Raw genomic sequence first — 21,273 nt, forward strand, 5'->3', positions numbered from 1 at the left:
CTGGTCCCATTCCAAATTAGATTATCCTGATTTGAAACTCTACAAGAAGAAACTCTGGACTTCGACGTTCTGCTCCACAGAAGACTGAAGAAATCTCCCTTGTGGGCAAGGAGTGTCCACCCTGCACAAGCAGGCACCATCAAGCGTTCCAGCGGTTCACTTTGTCGTCTTCCCGAGTGGATCCAGACTTCAGAGCCCGACGAGACCCGGATTCCCAGACCTCTCTGACCTCAACTCACATCTGCAGCACAGCTGAGATCGGTGAGTGCGACGAGACACGTGGGACCGGCCATCTTGTAGAAACTGCACTTCGCTTCCAGCACGACTTCTGAGGTATCCTCGACGAAGTGCTTTGGGGACTGAAGCCCCAGCCCCGAGCAGCTCCTGCACCGAAGACCAGCCCTCCAGTATCCAAGAGATCTGTGTGGGGCCCTTCTGCCTGTTTGCTGCTTGGCGCGTTGTCTGGTCACTTGCCGGCTGGCTAGTGGCCTCCTAGACGACGATCCACAACTTCAACACCGCTGGTCTGGTTGCTCCAGACTGGCCCTTGCTTCCCTGCAAAGAAGAAGCACCCCGGACCCTCCTGGTCCGCACCAGACGCCTTTTCCACCGACTGTGTGGGTTGCCTTTGCCAAGGCCTGTTGACGCTGAATCCAGAACCAACACCGCCGACAGCGAGAGCCTGCGTGGGACAGCTCGTGCCTCCACCCTGGTCATCGAAGACACCTCCTGGTCCACGTGGCTGCAGAGTCAAGCGTCCACTCTTCACCTGATCGCAACGACAGCATCTTGTTCCACTCCAGTCACTGGCTAGTGACTTTGAACATTGTCCCCTCTACTTTCAGGTCTTAAGCATTCCTGATCCACCCTTGGATCACACCGGACATCTTCCTCCTGATTGCCTGCAGCATCTTTTCTTTCAGGCTCCATAGACTTCAACGCAGAAACCCGACACGACTTCGCACCTATGCACCCGCAGCCTGTGGGGGAGGTAACAAGAGTATTTCGGTGCTCAAGGGTAGATTGAATCTCCTAGTGTCCAGATTCACAGTCGTTTTAGTCCTAACTAGTCAGGATTGTCCGTACTCACCTTTTTCTTGAACTGTACTGTCCATAGACGTTGTTACGCATCTCGCGTGTGAGTTCACACTCTGCACACACGTGTTCCGTGGGCCTCCTATTACTTACCTAAAGTTAGGGTAGTGTAGTCCCAGCAATCCTACAGCCTCTGGACAGCTCCATTCCTTCTATCGACTTCCTTATACCACTTGTTTAGTATATGGTTTGTTGCGTCCCTAGGGCAACATTGTAACATGTGCAACTTAACGTATTTGTCTTAAGTGTCTTGTCCTGTGCTTAGCCCTCTGATGTCATAAAGAGTTCAGAGGTGTTTGTTAGTTAATAAATATCTTGTTTATTTTCATAACTACCTGTGTGGTGTCCTTTCATTTAAAATTCAAGGGGTTATATGTGGTAAAACAGCTGGCTTCACATGCCAAAAGAGTTTAGCCTAAGACTGCTTTGTCCATGCTACCATTAGCATAGCTGGTCTATAAGGTTGACTTACAACCAATCACGATAAGGGTTGTTTGGACTGATACAAGGTGATCACTAGAACTAGTGAGCATCATATATCAGGCCAACGTCTCACACAGAGTGCTTGGTTTTATGTGATATGGTGCTCTAGCATGAGCTGAGCCAGTCTGCAGCTTTCGGAACCATGTCCTTATAGCTGTTCTATGATATAGCCATACCATATACTCATAGGTTCATTATAATCCTCGCGGTTGAATGCGAACTCTGGTTTGGCTTTATCAAAACATGCCATGTAAGGTGTCATACGCTTTGGAATACTATCCCCTTGCCAGTTCTGGCGACGGGGGTAGCATTCCACCCTTCTAGAGGGAGAAGACATGTTGTTCCTGTTAATCCCAGTTAAAGTAAACCAGAGCCTCAGCATCACAAAATGGATGCTGCTGCCACAGACACAAGTCTAACCTCCTGCTGCTGGTAGTCCTTCCAGATAGGGAGGCTTGGACAATAGGTTTCCTGTCTTGGGAGGTGCTAGCGCCACCCCAGACAGGCCATAGTGTATTTGGGCAGGGAGGGCTGAATGAAATGAGACACTGCCTGGGGCACACAAGGAGCTCCATGCATAGCCCAGTTCAAACCAGTTGCTGGGGCACTCCAGCCCCAGCTCTGGCGTGAAACTGGACAAAGGGAAAAGGGTGTCCCTGGTCCCAACCATAGGAGGGACCTAGCAGGTAATCAGCCCCTCTGATTAGTATATAGGTAGGAGCTGAGACTTGAGACTTTAGAATATCCTGAACTCCAACTTGAAATGAAACTCTGGACCTTCGACATTCTACTGCAACTAGAAGACTGAAGAATCTCCCTTGTGGTCAAGGAGTGACCACCCTGTGCAAACAGGCACCATCCAGCGATCTGCGGTTTGCTTTGTCGACGCTCCCGCCGGAGCCAGAGCACAAAGCCTGTCAAGAACCAGACTTCTTTGACCCCGATCCACAGCAAAGCTGAGACCCGTGGAGCGGACGAGAGACGTGGGACCGGCCATCTTGGAAAACCTGCTCATTGCTACTTGTGCAGCTTCTGAGACACCCTCGAAGTTGAGCATTGGGGATTTAGAAGCCCAAGCCCCGAGCACCGACGCACAGCCCTCCACACTCCACGAGTGCCGCGTGGGGCCTGCTAGTGTTTTTGTGCTCAACGCGTCTGTCCGTTTACTTGTCCGTTGGCTAGTGGCCTCTGTGACGACGAACCCTTGAACTTACACTGCTTGCCTGGTTGCTCCAGTCTTGCCCCTGCTTCCCTGAAAAGGAGAATCCCCTCAGACCTTGCTGGTTTGCAAGTGAAGCCATCTTCGATTCCTGCGTGGGTTGCCTTTGCCAAGGCTTGTTGACTCCAATCCGGAGGCCAACGGCGAGATCCTTCGTGGGACAGTACGTATCCAGCTCCTGGTCGTCGTCGACACCTCCTGGTCCACGTGGCTGCAGAGACAAGCTTCACGACATCACCAGATTGCTCCCGACATCGACTGGTTCCTTCCTGGTTTCTTCCTGGTCACTTGCTAGTGACCCAGACTCTGTCCCCTCTGCTTTCAGGTACTCTTAATCCTCGATCCGCCCTTGGATCCAACCGGACACTTCTCTCCTGGTCGCCTGCAGCATCTTTTCTCTCTCTAAATTGACATCCATGTACTTTTGGTGCATTTACCAATTGGTATTGGGTCACTCTTGTAAGTCCTTGTACAGTGTACCATAGGTACCCAGGGCATAAGTGTACCCAAGGCCTACCAGGGGCGGCAGCATGTATTATACCACCCCAGGCTGGCCATCCAAAACTGACACAACTGGCTGGTAACACAGCTGGGGCAAGGTGGTGTAATCACCCTTTGCTTTAGATATAGTATACCTATGTCTAACCCTAAAATGGACACACATCCTCCTATAAGTCACTCCTATGGCAAGCCTTAACAATCCTGGAGGCAGAGTGCTTGGAATTATGTGAGATGGTGCTCTAGCATGAGCTGAGCCTGTCTGCAGCTTTCGGAACCAAGTCTTTTAGCTGTTTCCATAATAACGCTATACCATATACTCTTAAGTGCATTATAATACTCGCGGTTATTGCTAACTTTGGCATAGCATTATCAAAACATGTCGAGTAAGGTGTCATACGAATTGGAATACTACCCCCTCGCCAGTTCTGGCGACGGGGGTAGCATTCCACCCTTTTGGAGTGACACGACATGTATGTAACTGTCAACCCCAGTTAAAGTTAAACAGAGCCTCAGCATCACAAAATGGATGCTGCCACCACAGACACGAGTCTGACCTCCTGCTGGGAGTCCTTCCAGCGAGGGAGGCCTGAACAAAGGGTTTCCTGACTTGGGAGATGCTAGCAGCACCCCAGACAGGATTTTGTGTATTGAGGCAGGACAGGCTGAAAGGAATGAGACACATGCCGGGGGCACACAAGGTGTCCCTGTGCATACCCCAGTTCAAACCAGTTGCTGGGGCACTCCAGCCCCAGCTCTGGCGCGAAACCGGACAAAGGATAGGGGGTGTAACCACCCCCCTTCCTGGTCCCACCCATTGGAGGGACCGAGTCACAGTACAGCCACCTTTAGAAGAATAAAGGTAGGAGCTGGTCCCATTCCAGATTAGATTATCCTGATTTGAAACTCTACAAGAAGAAACTCTGGACTTCGATCTTCTGCTCCACAGAAGACTGAAGAAAATCTCCCTTGTGGCCAAGGAGTGACCACCCTGCACAAGCAGGCACCATCAAGCGTCCTAGCGTTTCACTTTGTTGTCCTTCCTGCCTGGAACTAGACTTCAGAGCCCGACGAGATCCGGACTTCCAGACCTCTCCGACCTCTACCTACATCTGCAGCACAGCTAAGATCCGTGGGTGCAACAAGACACGTGGGACCGGCCATCTTGAAGAAACTGCACTTCGCTTCCAGCACGACTTCAGAGGCATCCTTGAGAAAGTGCATTGGGGATTGAGAAGCCCCAGCCCGAGCAGCTCCTGCACAGAAGATCAGCCCTCCAGCATCCATGAGATCTGCGTGGGGCCCTTTTGCTTGATTGATGCTCGACGCGTTGTCTGGTCACTTACCGGCTGGCTAGTGGCCTCCTAGACGATGATCCACTAAATCTACACCGCTGGTCTGGTTGCTCCCGACTGGCCCTTGCTTCCCTGCAAAGGATAAGCACCCAGGACCCTCCTGGTCCGCACCAGACGCCTTTTCCACTCACCGCGTGGGTTGCCTTTGCCAAGGCCTGTTGACGCCGAATCCGGAACCAACACCGCCGACAGCGAGTGCCTCCATCCTGGTCGTCGAAGACACCTCCTGGTCAACGTGGCTGGAGAGTCAAGCGTCCACTCTTCACCTGATCGCGACGACAGCATCTGGTTCCTTCCTGGTTCCACTCCGGTCACTGGCTAGTGACTTTGAACATTGTCCCCTTTGCTTTCAGGTCTTCATCTTCCTCGATTCACCCTTGGATCGCACCAGACATCTTCCTCCTGGTCGCCTGTAGCATCTTTCTTCAAGGCTCCATAGACTTCGACGCAACACACTTTCACACCTATGCACCCGCAGCCCGTGGGTGAGGTAACGAGAGCATTTCAGTGCTCAAGGGTAGATTGACTCTCCTAGTGTCCAGGTATCCTGTTGTTAAGTCCTAACTAGTCGGAACTGTCTTTTACTTATCTTTTCGTAAATTGTAGTGTCTATTGACTTTGTCCCGCATCTCGCGTGTGAGTTCACACTCTGCACACGCGTCCCGTGGGCCTCCTGCTCCTTACCTAACGTTACGGTAGTTTAGTCCCAGCGATCCTACAGCCTCTGGACATCTTCATTTCCTCTATCGATTTCCTTATACCATTTACTTAGTATATGGTTTGTCGTACCCCTAGGGCACCATTGTATTTTGTGCAACTTAACGTATTTTTCTTAAGAGTCTTGTCATGTGCTTAGCCCTCTGATCTCATAAAGAGTTCAGAGGTGTTTTGTTAGTAATAAATATATTGTTTATTTTCATAACAACCTGTGTGGTGTCCTTTCACCTGGTATTCAAGGGGTTATATGTGGTAAAACAGCTGGCTTCACATGCCAAAAGAGTTTAGCCTAAGACTGCTTTGTCCATGCTACCATTAGGATAGCTGGTCTATAAGGTTGACTTACAACCAATCACCATAAGTGTTGTTTGGACTGATACAAGGTGATCACTAAAACTAGTGAGCATCATATATCAGGCCAACTTCTCACACAAATGCACAGCTATAGAGCAGACATAGAAGGAAGATAAACATGGCACACTGGATGAGGCGGAGGTATGTCTGGTAAATTTATATATGCCCTGAATGTGGACGACCGGGAGTTCTAGCTAGAACGAGAAAAATTACTTATCCCATACATACGGTTGCCGCGGTTATGGGCGGGAGATTTTAATTTAGACAGGAATTCCCCGAATTACATACTAAACCTAACACGACCACTGCCTACTGATCATGATGCATCTTATGTCTTGTATAGATATCCGGTGTGAAACACGCCCCGGTATGCAAGTATACACATGCTACTCACTAGCCGGGGCTGTAACCAGCAGACTTGATTGCTTTCTTCTTTAAGGGGAGGCTTTGGCAGCCGCAGCACAGACGCACACGCTTGGTCGCTTCCTATCGGATCATGCCTCAGTGCTATTGGAATGGGATCTGGATCGTAGCAGACCGAGACTGCCTTTTTGGTGTCTGCTACCGGAGGCCTCTGAGATACGTTGTTCCCAGAGGAGCTCAGGGAAACTCTCACAGGATTATTCAGCACAAACTGGTGTACTGCTACCAGTAGGGGAGTAGAATGGGACGCTCTTAAAGTAGTTACCGTAGGAGAATGCCTGTCCAAAGTTGGGGGGGTGAGAAAACGCCTAGAACAGGAGCTAGTTGAGGCTGACCTGGCTAGACTACAACACGGGCGACAGGACCAGGTGCTGCATGACAAACCCCCTTTACAAGCACAGCGCCTGGTTAGCGAGATCTGGGCCAGATTATACTGTTTTACTAGACTGGAATACCTCCAATTGCTGCAGAGAGAAGGGGACAAATCAGGAAGTCTATTGGCATGGCTGCTGAAGCGTAAGCTCCATCACCCCCTTATAATGACGCTCACACATCCAGATAGGACTGTGGTCGCTACACAGATGGGGATTAATTTATCAATGCATGATCACTTGGCTGACATATATTGACAAGATCCCAGGGTCATGCACACAGTAAATTTGGGGTTCCTAAATGACATGCCTGTTCCCAGCCTCACTGAGGAGCAGTCGCCAAATTTGGTTCCAGCGATTCAACTAGACGAACTCTGCAAGGCGGTGCAGAGTATGGCCAGGAACTGGGCTCTGGGTCCAGACGGCCACTCGTGGAATTATATCAGACCTACGCCGACCTAATAATCTCTAGACTATTAGAAACCCTACAGGAGGCCAAGATCTTAGGAGTCCTGCCACAATCTACGAGAGAGGCACAGATGGCTTTTGTTGCTGAAGCAGGGCAAAGACGTGCGGGACCCGGAATCATATAGACCCCGATCAATGGTAGGCGTTAACACAAAAATACTAGCCTAGATACTGGTGGCGCGATTAGGTGGTAACCCATCTGGTACATAAAGACCAATGTGGGTTTATGCCAGGGAAAGAAACCCACATGAATATTCGTCAAATCTCACACGTACTGCATTCGGTGTCAGGCAGACATCTGGGTAGCAGTTGTTGCCCTTGACATAGAGAAAGCGTTCAACACTTTAAGATGGGAGTACCTTTGGGAGGTCCTCCGGAGAATGGGTCTCGGCACTGGCTTTATAACCTGGACCCAGCTCTTATATTGCCAACCAAGAGCTCATGTGCGTACCAGTGGTCCGATATCGGAGAGTTTAACTATTGAGAGACACACAACAGGGGTGTCTGCTATCTCCGCTCCTATTTGCCCTGGCGATGGAACCACTACCAATTTGTTTACAGTGCGACATGGATCAGTGGGGTATTGCCATTGGTGGCTGCATGCATGTAGTATCGCTCTATGCGGGCGACACACTTCTTTATATTAGTCAGTCCGAGGAAGCGACATTGGCGTTTCTAGAAGTGTTGCACTCTTTTGGACAAGCGTCTGGCTTGCATATCAACTACCGAACATTGGTTACCTCCCATTTACGGCTCTGGCACGAGGTAAGGCGCAGGACCTCCCTGAGGTGGAGTTCAGCTTGGAGACCTACCACTTTCGATATCTGGGCATACAAGTGGCAAATCAGACGAATGTTCAATATGCACAGAGAATGGGAGCGTTCATTGCTGGATTGAGAAAGTTGATCCGGATTTGGAATAGACTCTGCTATCGGTTATTGGACAGGTGGCCCTGGCGAGATGGTTATGCTTCCCCAGTGCCTATATGTACTTCAAAATGCTTTCGGCAACATCCCAAAATCCACTTTTGCCATGTTAAGAGTTTACTGGTCTCGCTGGTGTGGGCTGTAGGGTGCAGTAGTGTAAAATTAGACATACTTAAATTGGATCTAGCCTCGGGGGGGACTCGGACTCCCAGATTTCAAACTCTACTACTTTGCCGGAGTGTTACAATACGATGCACAATGGTGCGCTGATGGCCACAACATGGAAAAAGCATTGCTGGCCGACTGTGACAACTGGGTGGATCTGCCTAGATATGATGGGCTCACGGGCCTACAGGAAATGCCTACACATAATCTGGCAAGTGTCTGCAGCCTGGGAGCCGGCCGTTGACCACTGTGTACTAGCTCACTCCCACTACAATGGCTGAAGGGGTTTTGCCAGATCCAGTCAGTCATGGGTATTACCAAATGGTATGAGGGGGTATGCAAGTCAGCTGGGGATCTATATACGAACCAGACATTCCTGTCCTTCGAGGCGAGGGAGTCGTTCCAGGTCCCAGAGAGCCGCTTCCTGTAATACTCAAAAATGTCACGTACGGCCGATGAGATATGGACCTCATTTCCACATGAACCGGCAGAGTCCCATACGCTAGTGCTACTACTCAAACTGGGATCCACCAGAGGGTTAAGTTCGCATACCTATAAAGCCCTGAAAGAGAACCGCATAGTTGAGATGTTCAGGACAAAAGCTAGATGAACAGTGGATCTACCTGTTCCACTTACTTGGGGAGAGTGGAAAAAAGCTTTCGCACAGATAAGTGAGGTAGCCAGCAACTCTAGGTTCAAACTCACTCAGTTCTACTACCTACACCGCACCTACCTGACACCCCAGAGACTGGCCCTCGCACTGCCCTAGATATAGTACAGACCCTGTGACATTTATACATATGACATGGTCCTGCGCCCGCCTGCAACAGAACAATACTGCCAACAAGTAATTTAGGTGTTCCGCTCAGCCACAGCAGTTCGAATTGAGGCATCAATCAAGCATTTCATGTTGGAGTCCTTTCGACACCAAGAAAGGGAACACACGTAAAACACCAATTTTCTCTTCTGTCCTAGTCCTGGCTAAACCACGCATTGCCATACAATGGGTACACACCGTCCCTCCCAACAGTGGAGAGCGGACATGCAAGAGTGGGGGTTGGCTGAAGAGGGCCGCCTACGCGCGGTATGCACAGATGTGAACACAGAAAATGATTGAGGCCTGGGTGCACATGCTAGGATTTTAGCTACCCGGAAATATGGGTGAAGGGGAGGGCGCGCAACACAACGGTCACACCACACTTCTCATACACAGAACACAGCAACCAACAACACTCCTGGCTCTCACGTAGCACCAACCCACATTGGAGAATAGTACAGACTGTCCCTCTGTTATCTATCAGATTAGTATTGATGACTTTCACAAAACCAGCTCTAAGTGATATGTACAAGCTATGTGTGGGATGGGATTCCGTCATCAGTTGCTGCCAAGATGCATCAGTTCTTCCTTTCTGTTAATCAACTTTTAATGTATCGTAACAAAATGTTTTAGCATGTATTCCTCCTAGGCGTGAATGATATAATCGCACCACATTTAGTATATATGCGAAAAAGTGAAGATTGCGTATACTCAGCTAGATTGCTGTGATGTAAATTACTGAACAGCTCCTATAGGGCGACTGTAAAATGCTTATGATGACTATGTCCAGTGTTGCAATAAAAATGTTCCAAAAAAAGAATTGTGATTGCAGAGGTTAACGCTGAACCTTGTTACGGGTGCTCTCTTCTCTCTAATATTCTAATAGTTCTGAATAGTACAATGGATGCATATTTTGACAACGTGGTAAACTCGACTGACTGTGTTGGACTAAAATGATTCTTTAAAAAACTTTGACTTGAAATTGTCAGTTTGTTAAAGATTCAGTAAACAATTCTTTAAACTGGGTTATTAGTTTTATTCCACAACCTTTGCAAGCCTTTACTCATGTTCAAGTTTTATTGTGTATAGGAACAGTTCCTGAGGATCAAATCTTTTTGAATGCAGAAGATCGGATGTCCCTTTCATGTACCTGTCCAGACGAAACATATGACAAACCTGTCTTGCAGTCCTATTCGGCTGATGAACAAGGTAGTGTTTGAATGATGTGAACAATGTTATTTTACCTGTCATATTATGTTTCTCCATCTTGGAATTTTCATCATAACCCCGAACCTCCGTTCTTTCCCTATTAGGTTGGCTCCCAGAGAAGGTTTCAAAAATATAAAAATGTTTTAAGTATTCTTTTAGCTACTTTTTTGATTGCTGTGATGGGAGCGGGACACATAAGACTCATTGATGAGTGGCAAGATTTGAGGTGCTTGAAGTCCTTAATAATCGAAAACATCTTCAGATGTAGCTAGCTGGATATTGTTGGCTTCTTAACATCTATATGACAGTGAGGAAAACACCCAGGCATGCCATGCAAAAGTTATTGAAAATTTTGGAGCCTTATGTGCCTACCAGTTGTTGAGATGTTGGGGAGTCTATTTTAATGAGTTGGCTTTTGCATGAAATCTTAAAAGCTTTTTTGAAAGATTTTCAGTTGAAAAATCTATTTCAAATCCTAAAAATGTCTTTTCTAGCTCAGTAGAATACTCATTTGGACATTTTTGTTTTGCTTTTAAAACAACTAAAAAAGAAACCGTAGTGACAAGAAAAAATGTTTCACCATCATTTTTAAATGCAAAAGGGATGAAAATCAGATAATTGTGGCAAACTGCAGTCCTGACCCTTTTTTGAAGGTATGCCTGTAAATTCAGCCCAATAGGCTTTCCGTGCTCATCAGACAAGCGCAGGTTGGAAGCAGCTTAACATCTTGAGCAGGAAAGACTTGCCGGTTGCCTGTCATCTTCCTGGACATAGTGTGTATCGGCAAATGCTCAATTCTGCCAGAAACAGTCTGAAATAAAGTTAATTTATTTGTTGGTGACTGCAAGACGTTTCATTGAAAGATGCACACACACAAAGCCACACTACAGTTTAAAAAGGCTTTATTAATTGATAAAATCCTCGTTCTAGTGATGTATATAGAAACTAAATGTAATTCTAGATCTAATCCTCATGGTTCATTAACCCATTAGCTGCTAAGCTACTTCCCTCTAAAATACTAAGCTCTCTTTTGGGTTGGTCATATTTAGACCTCCATACCATTTTCTCTACTACATAAGGTATTGACGCCAAATTTGCATCTTTTTTACCAACATCCTGGGGATCTTAAAGGTACCCAATGCTTATGGATTCCCTTGAAGGGAACCAAGAAAATAGCCAAAATGTAGCTACATTTTGTATTTTGAGGGGAAAAAGTGCTCTTGAAAAAATTATCACTTCCCCTACGAATGGCACCGACAAAAGGTTTGCTGTGGTAAAGTCAACATCTTCTCGCTTTCAGGAACCTGTGGAATGAATTTTTTTAACCACAGTTTTGGCATTTCTTAGAGGTAGCCCATTTTTCCTAATTTTTTACTTTCAGCTTCTGTTTGTGTGAAGAAGCTGGTGTAAAACCTATGGGTGATCCCAGAAAGGAGCAGTAGTTATTTGTACAATCTCTAAATAGTGTGGGTGTCCCGACTAGCATGTGATTGAGAGGGTATTTTTTGAAAAGGTCTTCTTTCTCACACTCGCGTACATTTGGAAGGCACAAATGCAGACATATACAATTTGTAATAACAAATGTTCTACTATTGGGTGTTTCCGCATCTCCCGATAAAAATGGTAGCCCTAGTACCTGCAACAGGGCCCAAAACACATCAGGTTTTTTCCATTGAAACCTGCACATTTTTTAAATCTAGACATCCAGGGTGGGGTTAGTTGTGTGGCTGTCACCAGGTTATCTTACCGAGAAGCCCTTGCAAACCTATAACGTTTATTGAAAGCACACATCTTCCTCACATTTCTTTGTGATAACTTTGTGAATCTGCGTTGAGCCACAAATGTCCTACCACCCAGCATTCCCTCACATCTCTCAATAAAAACGGTACCTCACTTGTGTGGGTAGGACTAGTGCCTATCACAAAAAGAGCCCACGGGTCAACAAAGATCTGAGGGGCATGTAGACTGTCAACCATGCTCGGGAGGGGGATCCCTTTTAAGGGCGGTTCCCCTCACACACCAGAGGTGTCATGCTTCATCATAGGGGTGCCTCCTTGCATCGCGAGCCTAGTCTTGACGCAGGCTATAACCCCTTTGCTGCGAGGGAGGAGCTCAGGGATGTTTTATATTGGTAAGGAGGGTTATTCTAAAACCCTATGTGAGCGTGTTGTGAGTGACGTGTAGTGCTAAAGTGAATGTGGTTAAAACTGGCTACAAGGTTAGCTATGACCAGCTTTATTCTGCTATTTTGTGACCGGATTAAAAACAGAGAGCTAATAACGTGACAGCCGACATTAGAGACTACTACATCACGGTTGGATCAACATGTTTCAGCCTTGGGGCCTATCAAAGTGTCATGCCTTCATCAGGATCAACACATAGCCACTGCAATCAGTGAGTGAATGCAACAATAAATGGTGTGAAAGTAACAAAAACGACTGTGTATAATAGTGAACCTGTGGTCCTGTAGTTCAGTAGATTCACCAATGAAACCTGTGGTAAAACAAAGATACAACATTTCGTGCTGTTTATATATCGACAAGAAAAGAAATGTATCGCATGGTTGTGCCACAGCACAACAGACAACCACTGCAGTTAAATCACTAGACGTGGTTAAACCACTATATACACGTGATTTAAGGATGCAAGACTTGCCTACAAAATTTAGGGAATAAACCACATCTGTCCTTGGCTCTGAGCCAAAGGTACACACGCCAACCCAACCTAATGGAAAAAGGTGGTGGCGTTAAGGTAAAGAAGAGAGATGGTTCAAAGTAGTGTAGACGAGCCCAACAGTGCATGAGGAATCATAAGCGTGAGTTTGTGAAAGAACACATGTGCAAAACTGACCTAAACGGCTGGTGTACACACTGCAATGTGTGGTTTTTGTTGGTCAGTAAGCAATAAACTGTATGTCATAGAGTGTGGACAGACTGTGTGTGCCGGATAGAGCATGGATGGGGCTGAACACTCATTAGTGACTCAAGCGGAACAACCCTGTCGGCTAGAAAAGTGAGAAGGGAAGGCACCAAGTAAAGGAGTTACCGTAAAGTCGGTGTGCTATTGATGCCCAAAGAGGTAAGAGTGTGGCCGTCATGAAAGGAATAGTCAGCCCAAACTAGTTCATATAGTGGAGTGAGACCACAAGGGCAGGTGATAAGATAGATGACTCGCTTACTGTTACAGTAGGTGTGATGTCTTAACTCCCAAGGTCTTTCTGTGCCAATATCGATAGTTCTTGTGACTTTGGTTTGGGTGCAGACAGAGCAAGACCCACAATGGAAGTGACATGGACGGATGGAAGATGCCAAAGGTGTTGGGTCTATGTGTGGTCGTGGGTGGAGGTCTGGTATGGACCAGACTATCCCTAAGGTTGCGACCTCTTTTGAATGCGAACAAGGGTTTCTGCAGGGACAATTGTCCTTTGTGGAGGATATTCCAGTTGCGCATGATAAATTTTTGGGGGAGAGGGAATTGAAGGTGTTGACACACACCAGTCTCGTCTGTGGTTTTCTGTTAGAAGGGTGGTCCAGCAAGGCATCTCTATTGTTACTCAGCGCATGTTTAGCTGATTTCTTAACTAGCGCTGTCGGATAATGTCTTTCCAAAAGGTTTCTTCCTAATGTCAATACAATTTCCTTATATTTACCGATTCTGGAACAGTTCCGCCTAAGGAATTAGCCAAAGGGTAGGTTCTTACACAAAGACTTACAATGAGCACTCTCATTTTGGAGCAAGGCATTCCCGCCCATGGGTTTTTGGAACAGTTCAGTTTCTAAGAGGCGCTCTGATGAAAATATTGAGAGATCCAGAAAGGCTATTTTTTCTCTACTGTACTCCCATGTAAACCAGAGGTGGTCATTGCGACTATTGAGCCAGTCATGGAAGGTATTGGTTGTTGTATCATCGCCTCTCCAGACCACCAGGATGTCGTCGATGTACCTTTTCCAGAGTAGAATATGGGCGAGGTATGGATTTTTGTTAGAGAGGACAACATCCTCCTCGAAGATGTGCATGAAGAGGTTTGCCAGGCTGGGGGCAAAGGTACTCCCCATGGAAGTACTGAATACCTGTAGGTAGAGCTGGCTTTCAAATTGAAAGACATGTTCTTTAATTGCCATGGTGGGGCACCTCATGATAAATGGAGCCCGTGTTATGGTGTTTGGTGGATTTAGAGTTAAAAGATGTTCAATCGTGGCCAGTGTCTGGTCCTGGTGGATGCATGTATATCATGACTCTATCAAAGGAGAGAAGATCATCTGTGTCTTGGTTGTATTAATCCCTCCGAGTAGGCAGAGAACGTCCTTTGTGTCTTGTAAATCTGTGGCTATCAGTCGGACCAAAGGTCGTAGAAAAAAATCATCAGCCAACTGTGACAAAGGTTCCAGTGCGGAGCCTATGCCTGAGATAATCGGTCTTCCTGGTGGTGGTCTCTGTGGCTTGTGAATCTTTGGTAGGATGTAAAAATACGAAGTCACTGGTTCCCTGGTGCAGAGGAACTCAGCTTCCCTGGGTGTAATCCATCAATTATCTCTAGCCTCCGTCGTCATGGTAGAAATGGTATCGGTAATCCTTTCAGTGGGATCCTTGTGCAGTGGGCAGTAGGATGTAATCGCGCTCAATTGACCTAAACATTCAGACCTGTAGATCGTGGTGTCCATGACTAGTGGCCATAACCTGAAAGGGCCCAAAACGCAACCTAGATATATGACGTTTTTCGACTGAAAACTGACCGTTTTTTTCCTGCAATGTAGGTAGCTGAGTAGGCATTTGAGCAGCTAGCCTACCACTTACCTGTGGCCTCCAGTCCTGCTTGTTCCTGCCTGATCCAGTTTCCACCATTTGACCAAATGACACCAGCTGCCTGGGTTTTCTCTCTAAACCTTCTTCACGTCGAGAGATCACCTGCCCACCCCAGGACCTAATTTATGCAGGCCGCAGCACGACCGCACTAGTAGGCAGCTAGCCTGCCTCTTGCCTGTTGCTTCCAGTTCCTGCTTGTTGCAGCCTGATCGAGTTGCTGCTGTTTGATCCAGTGGCTCCCCCGCAGCCCGGGTTTTCTCGCCCACCCCAGGACCTACTTAATGCAGGCTGCAGTGCAATCTTAAAGCAGGCATGCCAAGGAGCACCAAATGCAAGCCCATCTGCGGCTGTCCACTCCCAGCGCCACAACCCCTTTCCCTTCCCAACCCTGCAGATACACCACTGCTCTACAACCTCGATGCCGCAATAAACACTGCCCCCGCGCTGTCCCATGGCACTTCACCTGCTGCAGCAAACATACCAGCCTACTGACCAGCCAAACCCCGAACACACCGCAGAAAACACGAACTCTCATGCGCCCTTTACAATACACACTCACTATTCAGACCCACCATCGAGGTTTGGGACCTCCTCTCCACCCTCACACAGGACATCCTCTTCCTAACTGAGACCTGCCTTAACCCCACTTCTGCACCCGACATGGACATCTCAGTTCCTGGAGGATATAAGATCACCCACTGCAACCACATCAGCAAGCCTGGTGGAGGCCTCTCCATCATACACAAGGAATCTATCCAATGCACCACAAATGACAACATCTCCCCATCCATGGAACACCTAAACTTCAGATTCCAAACAGACAGCAAAACATCTATCGGGGCACCCTCACCTACCGTCCTTCAGGTCCACGTCCAGCCTTCTGCAGCTTCATGACAGACTTCATTGCCCCTCTGACCATAGACTCCAACAACTGCATTTTTCTTGGTGACATCAACTTCCATCTCGACGAACACAATGACATCAACACTAGCAACCTCCTAGACTGCATGAACAACATCAGGTTCACCCAACTTGTCCATGACCCCACGCACACCACAGCCAGACCCCATCTTCACCTCTTGCAACTGCATCAGGTACAGCCACACTGCAGAACTCACCTGGACCAACCAATCCATTGTCCACTTCAATGTTACCAGCTAACGGACCTTTGCCTTCAGTTTGCCCAGTGCCCCCCACCGCAGCTGGAGCAAAGTCTCAAAGGACACATGGATCAATGCCCTCAATTCTACCCACTCATCTACTCCAATAACATTGAGCAGAACGACAAACTTCAACAAGTGGATCACCAACTGCACCAACAGCATCACTCCCATCCACAGCAACACCCACAAAAGGTCGACCAAGCAGGCTAGCTTGTACTCTGAAGACCTCAGAACTGATACACAGCACTGTAAAGAACTGGAAAGTAGATGGCCAACTAGGAACAACCACCAAAAAGACCACCTTCAAGACAGCCCTTACTCTCTACCACAGATAGTTGAGAGAATCCGAGAAAAAGGCCTTTGCCTAACGCATTGAATCAAGCTCCAATAACAGCAAAGAACCTTTCAACATCATCAAGAATTCTCCAACCCTTCAGCTGTACCAAACATTATCCCCACACAGGAATTCAGTGACAACCTTGCAAACTTCGACTTCAAGGTTGCCAACATCTATAGAAACGCCAGCCTAAGGCCACTGACTTCTTCAAGCAACACAACAACCTGGATACCACAGACAGGAAGTCGCGGCCCTCTTGGCCAAGAGGGCCATCGAGCTCGTTCCTGCGCCAGAAGTAGGGCGTGGGTGTTAATCACACTACTTTCTGGTACCCAAGAATGACAAGGCCCTGCGTCCTATCTTGGACATCAGGGAAGTCAATCAATATCTCCTGAAGGAGAATTTCAAGATGTTAACTCTGGCTCTGGTCTTGTCTGCCCTCGACCCTAGAGACTGGATGCTAGCGTAGGACCTGCAGGACACATATTTCCACATTCCCGTCTTGCCGGCCCACAGACATTACCTGCGGTTCACAGTAGGCCAATCAATCAATCAATCAATCAAACAATTTGTATAGTGCGCTAGTCACCCGGGAGGGTCTCAAGGCGCTGGGGGGGGGGGGGGGGGGGGGGTCCGTTACTGCTCGAAAAGCCAGGTCTTGAGTTGCTTCCTGAAGGAGAGATGGTCGTGGGTCATCCGTAGGTGGATGGGGAGGGAGTTCCATGTCTTGGCCGCCAGGTAGGAGAAGGATCTTCCTCTGGCAGTGGCTCTGCGAATGCGTGGTACTGTGGCGAGGGCGAGGCTGGTCGATCGCAGCTGGCGGGTGGGCGCGTATAAAGTGAGGTGGTTGTTGAGGTACTTAGGACCCAGGGTGTGGAGAGCCTTATGTGCGTGGGTGAGGAGTCTAAACGTGATCCTCTTGCTGACGGGGAGCCAGTGCAGGTCTCTCAGGTGGACGGAGATGTGGTTGTGTCGGGGGATGTCCAGGATGAGTCGTGCGGAGGCATTCTGGATGCGCTGGAGTCTTTTCTGAAGTTTGGCTGTGGTTCTGGCGTAGAGGGTGTTCCCGTAGTCCAGTCGGCTGGTGACAAGGGCCTGGGTGACCGTTTTCCTGGTTTCGGTGGTGATCCATCGGAAGATCTTACGGAGCATGAGCAAGGTGTTGAAGCAGGATGACTAGACGGCGTTGACTTTTCTGGTCATCGAGAGGGAGGAGTCCAGGATGAAGCCCAGGTTACGTGCGTGGTCTGTTGGCTTGGGGGTGGTGCCCAGGGCAGGGGGCCACCAGGAGTTCTCCCAGGCAGAGGGGGATGATCCCAGGATGAGGACTTCCGTCTTGTCTGAGTTCAGTTTCAGGCGGCTGTTCTTCATCCATTCGGCGACGTCTTTGATTCCTTCGTGTAGGTTGGTTCTGGCGGTTGCTGGGTCATTGGTGAGGGAGAGGATCAGCTGGGTTTCTTCGGCCACGAGCATTTTCAGTTTACCATGCTCCCTTTGGCCTTACCAGCACCCCTCGGGTGTTCACCAAAGTGATGGCGGTGGTCGCAGCTCATCTGAGCAGATCAGGTGTTCCAGTCTTCCCCTATCTCTACGACTGGCTGTTGAAGGCGGCCTCGCCCCGGACAGACATCTCCCACCTCCAGACTATGGCTGATCTCCTGTATTTGCTGGGGTTCTCCATCAATGTGCCGAATTTGTACCTGATTCCCTTTCTGAAGCTCCTTTTCTTAGGAGCAGTTCTAGAAACAACACACTTTCGGGCCCATTATCCCGAATGGAGAGTCCAGGATATTCCAGCTATGATTCTGATCTTTCAGCTTCTATCCTGGGTTTGGTCAGGAAGACCTTGAGACTGCTGGGCCTCATGCATCCTGCGGGTCACTCATGCCAGATGGCAAATGCCGGCTCTGCAGTGGGACCTGAAGATCCAGTGGGCGTAGCATATGGGGAACCTGTCCTATTACGTCCAGATCTCGTAGGGCACTGTACACTAGCTGCAGTGGTGGCTCACAAACAGTCATTGGGTCAGAGGTAGATCCCTCTCCCTTCCCCAACCGGAGCACACAGTGATGACAGATGCGTCCCTCCAGGGATGGGAGGCCACATGGGAGAGGTGGAGATCAGAGGCCTCTTGTCTCCGGCGGAGTCCAGACTCCATATCAACCTTCTGGTGCTTTGGGCGATCCGACTTGCACTGAAGGCATTTCTTCCTTTTGTCAAGGGGAGAGTATTGCAGGTGTTCACAGACAACACCAAACATGGCAGGTGGGGTCATGGGCCCAATGTCAGAAGGCCCCACGCCTCTGGACATGGCTGGAACGTCTGGGCATTTCCCAGGTGGTTAAACACCTGGCAGGTTCACTGAATGTCAGGGCGGACAAACTCAGCCGCAGGTGCATGATAGATCACGAATTGGGTCTTCACACAGACGTGGCGCAAGGTCACTTTCAACAGTGGGGAGAGCCTTAGTTAGATCTATTCGCCACCGAAGAGAACTCGAAATGTCAGAGTTCTGCATGTTGGAATTTCCACGGCGGCTCTCGCTAGGCGACGCTTTTCGACGTGAGTGGAGTTGCGGTCTGTTGACACCTTTCAGTCTATATCACTTTTGCCCAGATTGCAGAGGAACAGGAGCGGCCGGGCCCAAGTCATTCTTGTGGCTCCTGACTGACCATCAATTCCCCCAATCCGACTGCCTCTTCGGGAGGATCTTCTGTCGCAGCCACAGGGACGGTCCTCCACCCGAACCTGTCCTGTCTCCACCTCTTTGCGTGGAGATTTAGCTGTGGCCGTTGATTCGTTTAGACTTGCCTCCTGAAGTCTGTGATGTCTTTCTGGCATCCAGGCGTCCCTCCAAGTTGGTATATGCCTGCAGGTGGAACAAATTTGTGGCATGGTGCACAGCAAAGGCTGTGGATCCCCTTTCCGCCCCTCTTTCAGAAGTCCTACTGTTCCTTCTTTCTTTGGCCCAGCAGGACTCTGCTCTGGGCACTATCAAGGGCTACCTTTCTGCTATTTCGGCCTTTCTCAGGCTCCCTGATCAACCCTCTCTTTTTAAGTCCCTTGTATTAAATAGATTCCTCAAAGGCATTACTCATCTTTTCATTCCTACTCCTTTCATAATGCCACTGTGAGACTTAAACCTGGTTCTTACATCCTTGATGTGTGCTCCCTTTGAGCCTCTTCACAACTGTCCTCTTCGTTTGTTAACTCTGAAGAGTGCTTTCCTAGTTGCTTTCACCTCTGCTAGGAGAGTGAGTGAGCTCCAGGCTCTTTCTAGTAAACCTCCTTTTCTGTCTGTCCATCCAGACAAGGTTGTGCTCAAAACACGTACATCCTTTCTGCCAAAGGTTGTCACTGCCTTTCACATCGGGCAGACCATCACTTTGCCCACCTTCTTTCCGCCTCCGCACCCGTCCAGAGAGGGAGAGGCTCCACCATCTGGACCCAAAACGTGCGCGCTCATTTTCTCAGTCACACACAACAGTTCCGAGTGGATGACCGGCTCTTTGTTGGCTACGTAGGCGCCCAGAAAGGTCCGACCATACACAAGCGGACTATCTCCCAATGGGTTGTCTTGTGTATAAAAGCCTGCTACTCTCTGGCGAAGAATGAGTCTCTGTTGGGGCTGCGCGCCCATTCCACAAGGGCGACTGCTGCCACTATGGCATTGGGACGTGGTTTCCCCTTACAAGACCTCTATCAGGCAGCTACGTGGGCCTCGTTGCACACTTTTACTAAGCACTATTGCCAGCGCAGCCATGTCCGGAGAGACTGCTTCATGGCCGTTCTGTTCTCCGGGTCGTCCTGGTGTGATCTTGGTTCGTAGACCCATCACCGGGGTTGGTATTGCTGGGGTATTTAGTCTAAGGTAATGAATCTATCACCAAGTGTTTCCTTCAGATGAACAAGTTACTTACCTTTGGTAATAATATATCTGTAAGAAACATTAGTTAGTGGATTCCTTACCACCCCACCCATCCTCCCCGTTCTGTGATCTGATTTCTAGGGTAAAGGTCATCCCTTTCAGGGCCCTAGTATCAATGCACCAGTGGTCAGTATCTTGCATGGCTCTGTGTTCCTGGTGCGGAAAGTCGTGTTCGGAACTGAGTCAGTACGTGAGGGCGGCGTCTAAGTAGCTGCCGCGACATCATCTTGGCAACCACGATGCCAAAGTAGAACGCGTAGCCGCATGACGCCACCTTCCGACGCGTAGGGGTACTGCTGACGAAAACTTTCCGGATCCAGTCGGACTCCTGAGGGTAATTCTAAGGTAAGGAATCTATCACCAACTAATGTTTCTTACAGATATATTGTTACAGTAGGTGGCTATGTTCTTGGTTCCCTCTGGGCATTCTACAAACCCTGGATACCTTTTGAATCTGCAGGATGTTGGGAAAAATAAGGACGCAAATTTGATATAGACCCCTTAAAAATAATTATGAATGCTAAACCACAAAGTACTGTAGTGTCAGAAAAGAATTCCCTTTGGGCAAGTCATCCGTATTTCCACACTCCATCTTAAACCCAATTACTCCTAAATCTCAACCCTGATAATATTCACAGTACCATATAAATAGCCTATTTAAAAAAATATATTTTATTATTCAGAAACAGACATAAATTCAGTGCAATAATGTAAATAAAAACATAACAGGCAACCAACAAATCGTTAAATTCTATATTCCATTGTGCCATAACATAAAGACCTCTAATATTCAAGCCAGAGACATACAAATGTGATTCCAAATTTATTAGAGCATTATTAAAATCCCACACTAGATAAATGTGGGAAAAGTAAGGAAAAGAGAGAAAAAGAAAAGGGCAGCTACAACAGTCACTTAATGTTTCTTGTTTGTTGACCAATCGG

General features: G+C 48.2%; 1 protein-coding gene across 1 annotated transcript in view; it reads left to right on the forward strand.

Annotated features, from left to right (window-relative positions):
- TDRD6 (tudor domain containing 6) overlaps nt 1-21,273 on the forward strand; it is a 2,323,386-nt gene that overhangs the window by 2,038,214 nt on the left and 263,899 nt on the right. The window contains exon 23 of the mRNA XM_086926239.1: nt 9,981-10,100. Coding sequence (XP_086782365.1) covers nt 9,981-10,100 — 120 coding nt within the window. The remainder of the gene's footprint in view (nt 1-9,980; nt 10,101-21,273) is intronic.

The sequence above is a fragment of the Lissotriton vulgaris genome, chromosome 6 (genome assembly GCF_964263255.1).
Source record: "Lissotriton vulgaris chromosome 6, aLisVul1.2, whole genome shotgun sequence".
Classification (NCBI taxonomy): Eukaryota; Metazoa; Chordata; class Amphibia; order Caudata; family Salamandridae; genus Lissotriton; species Lissotriton vulgaris.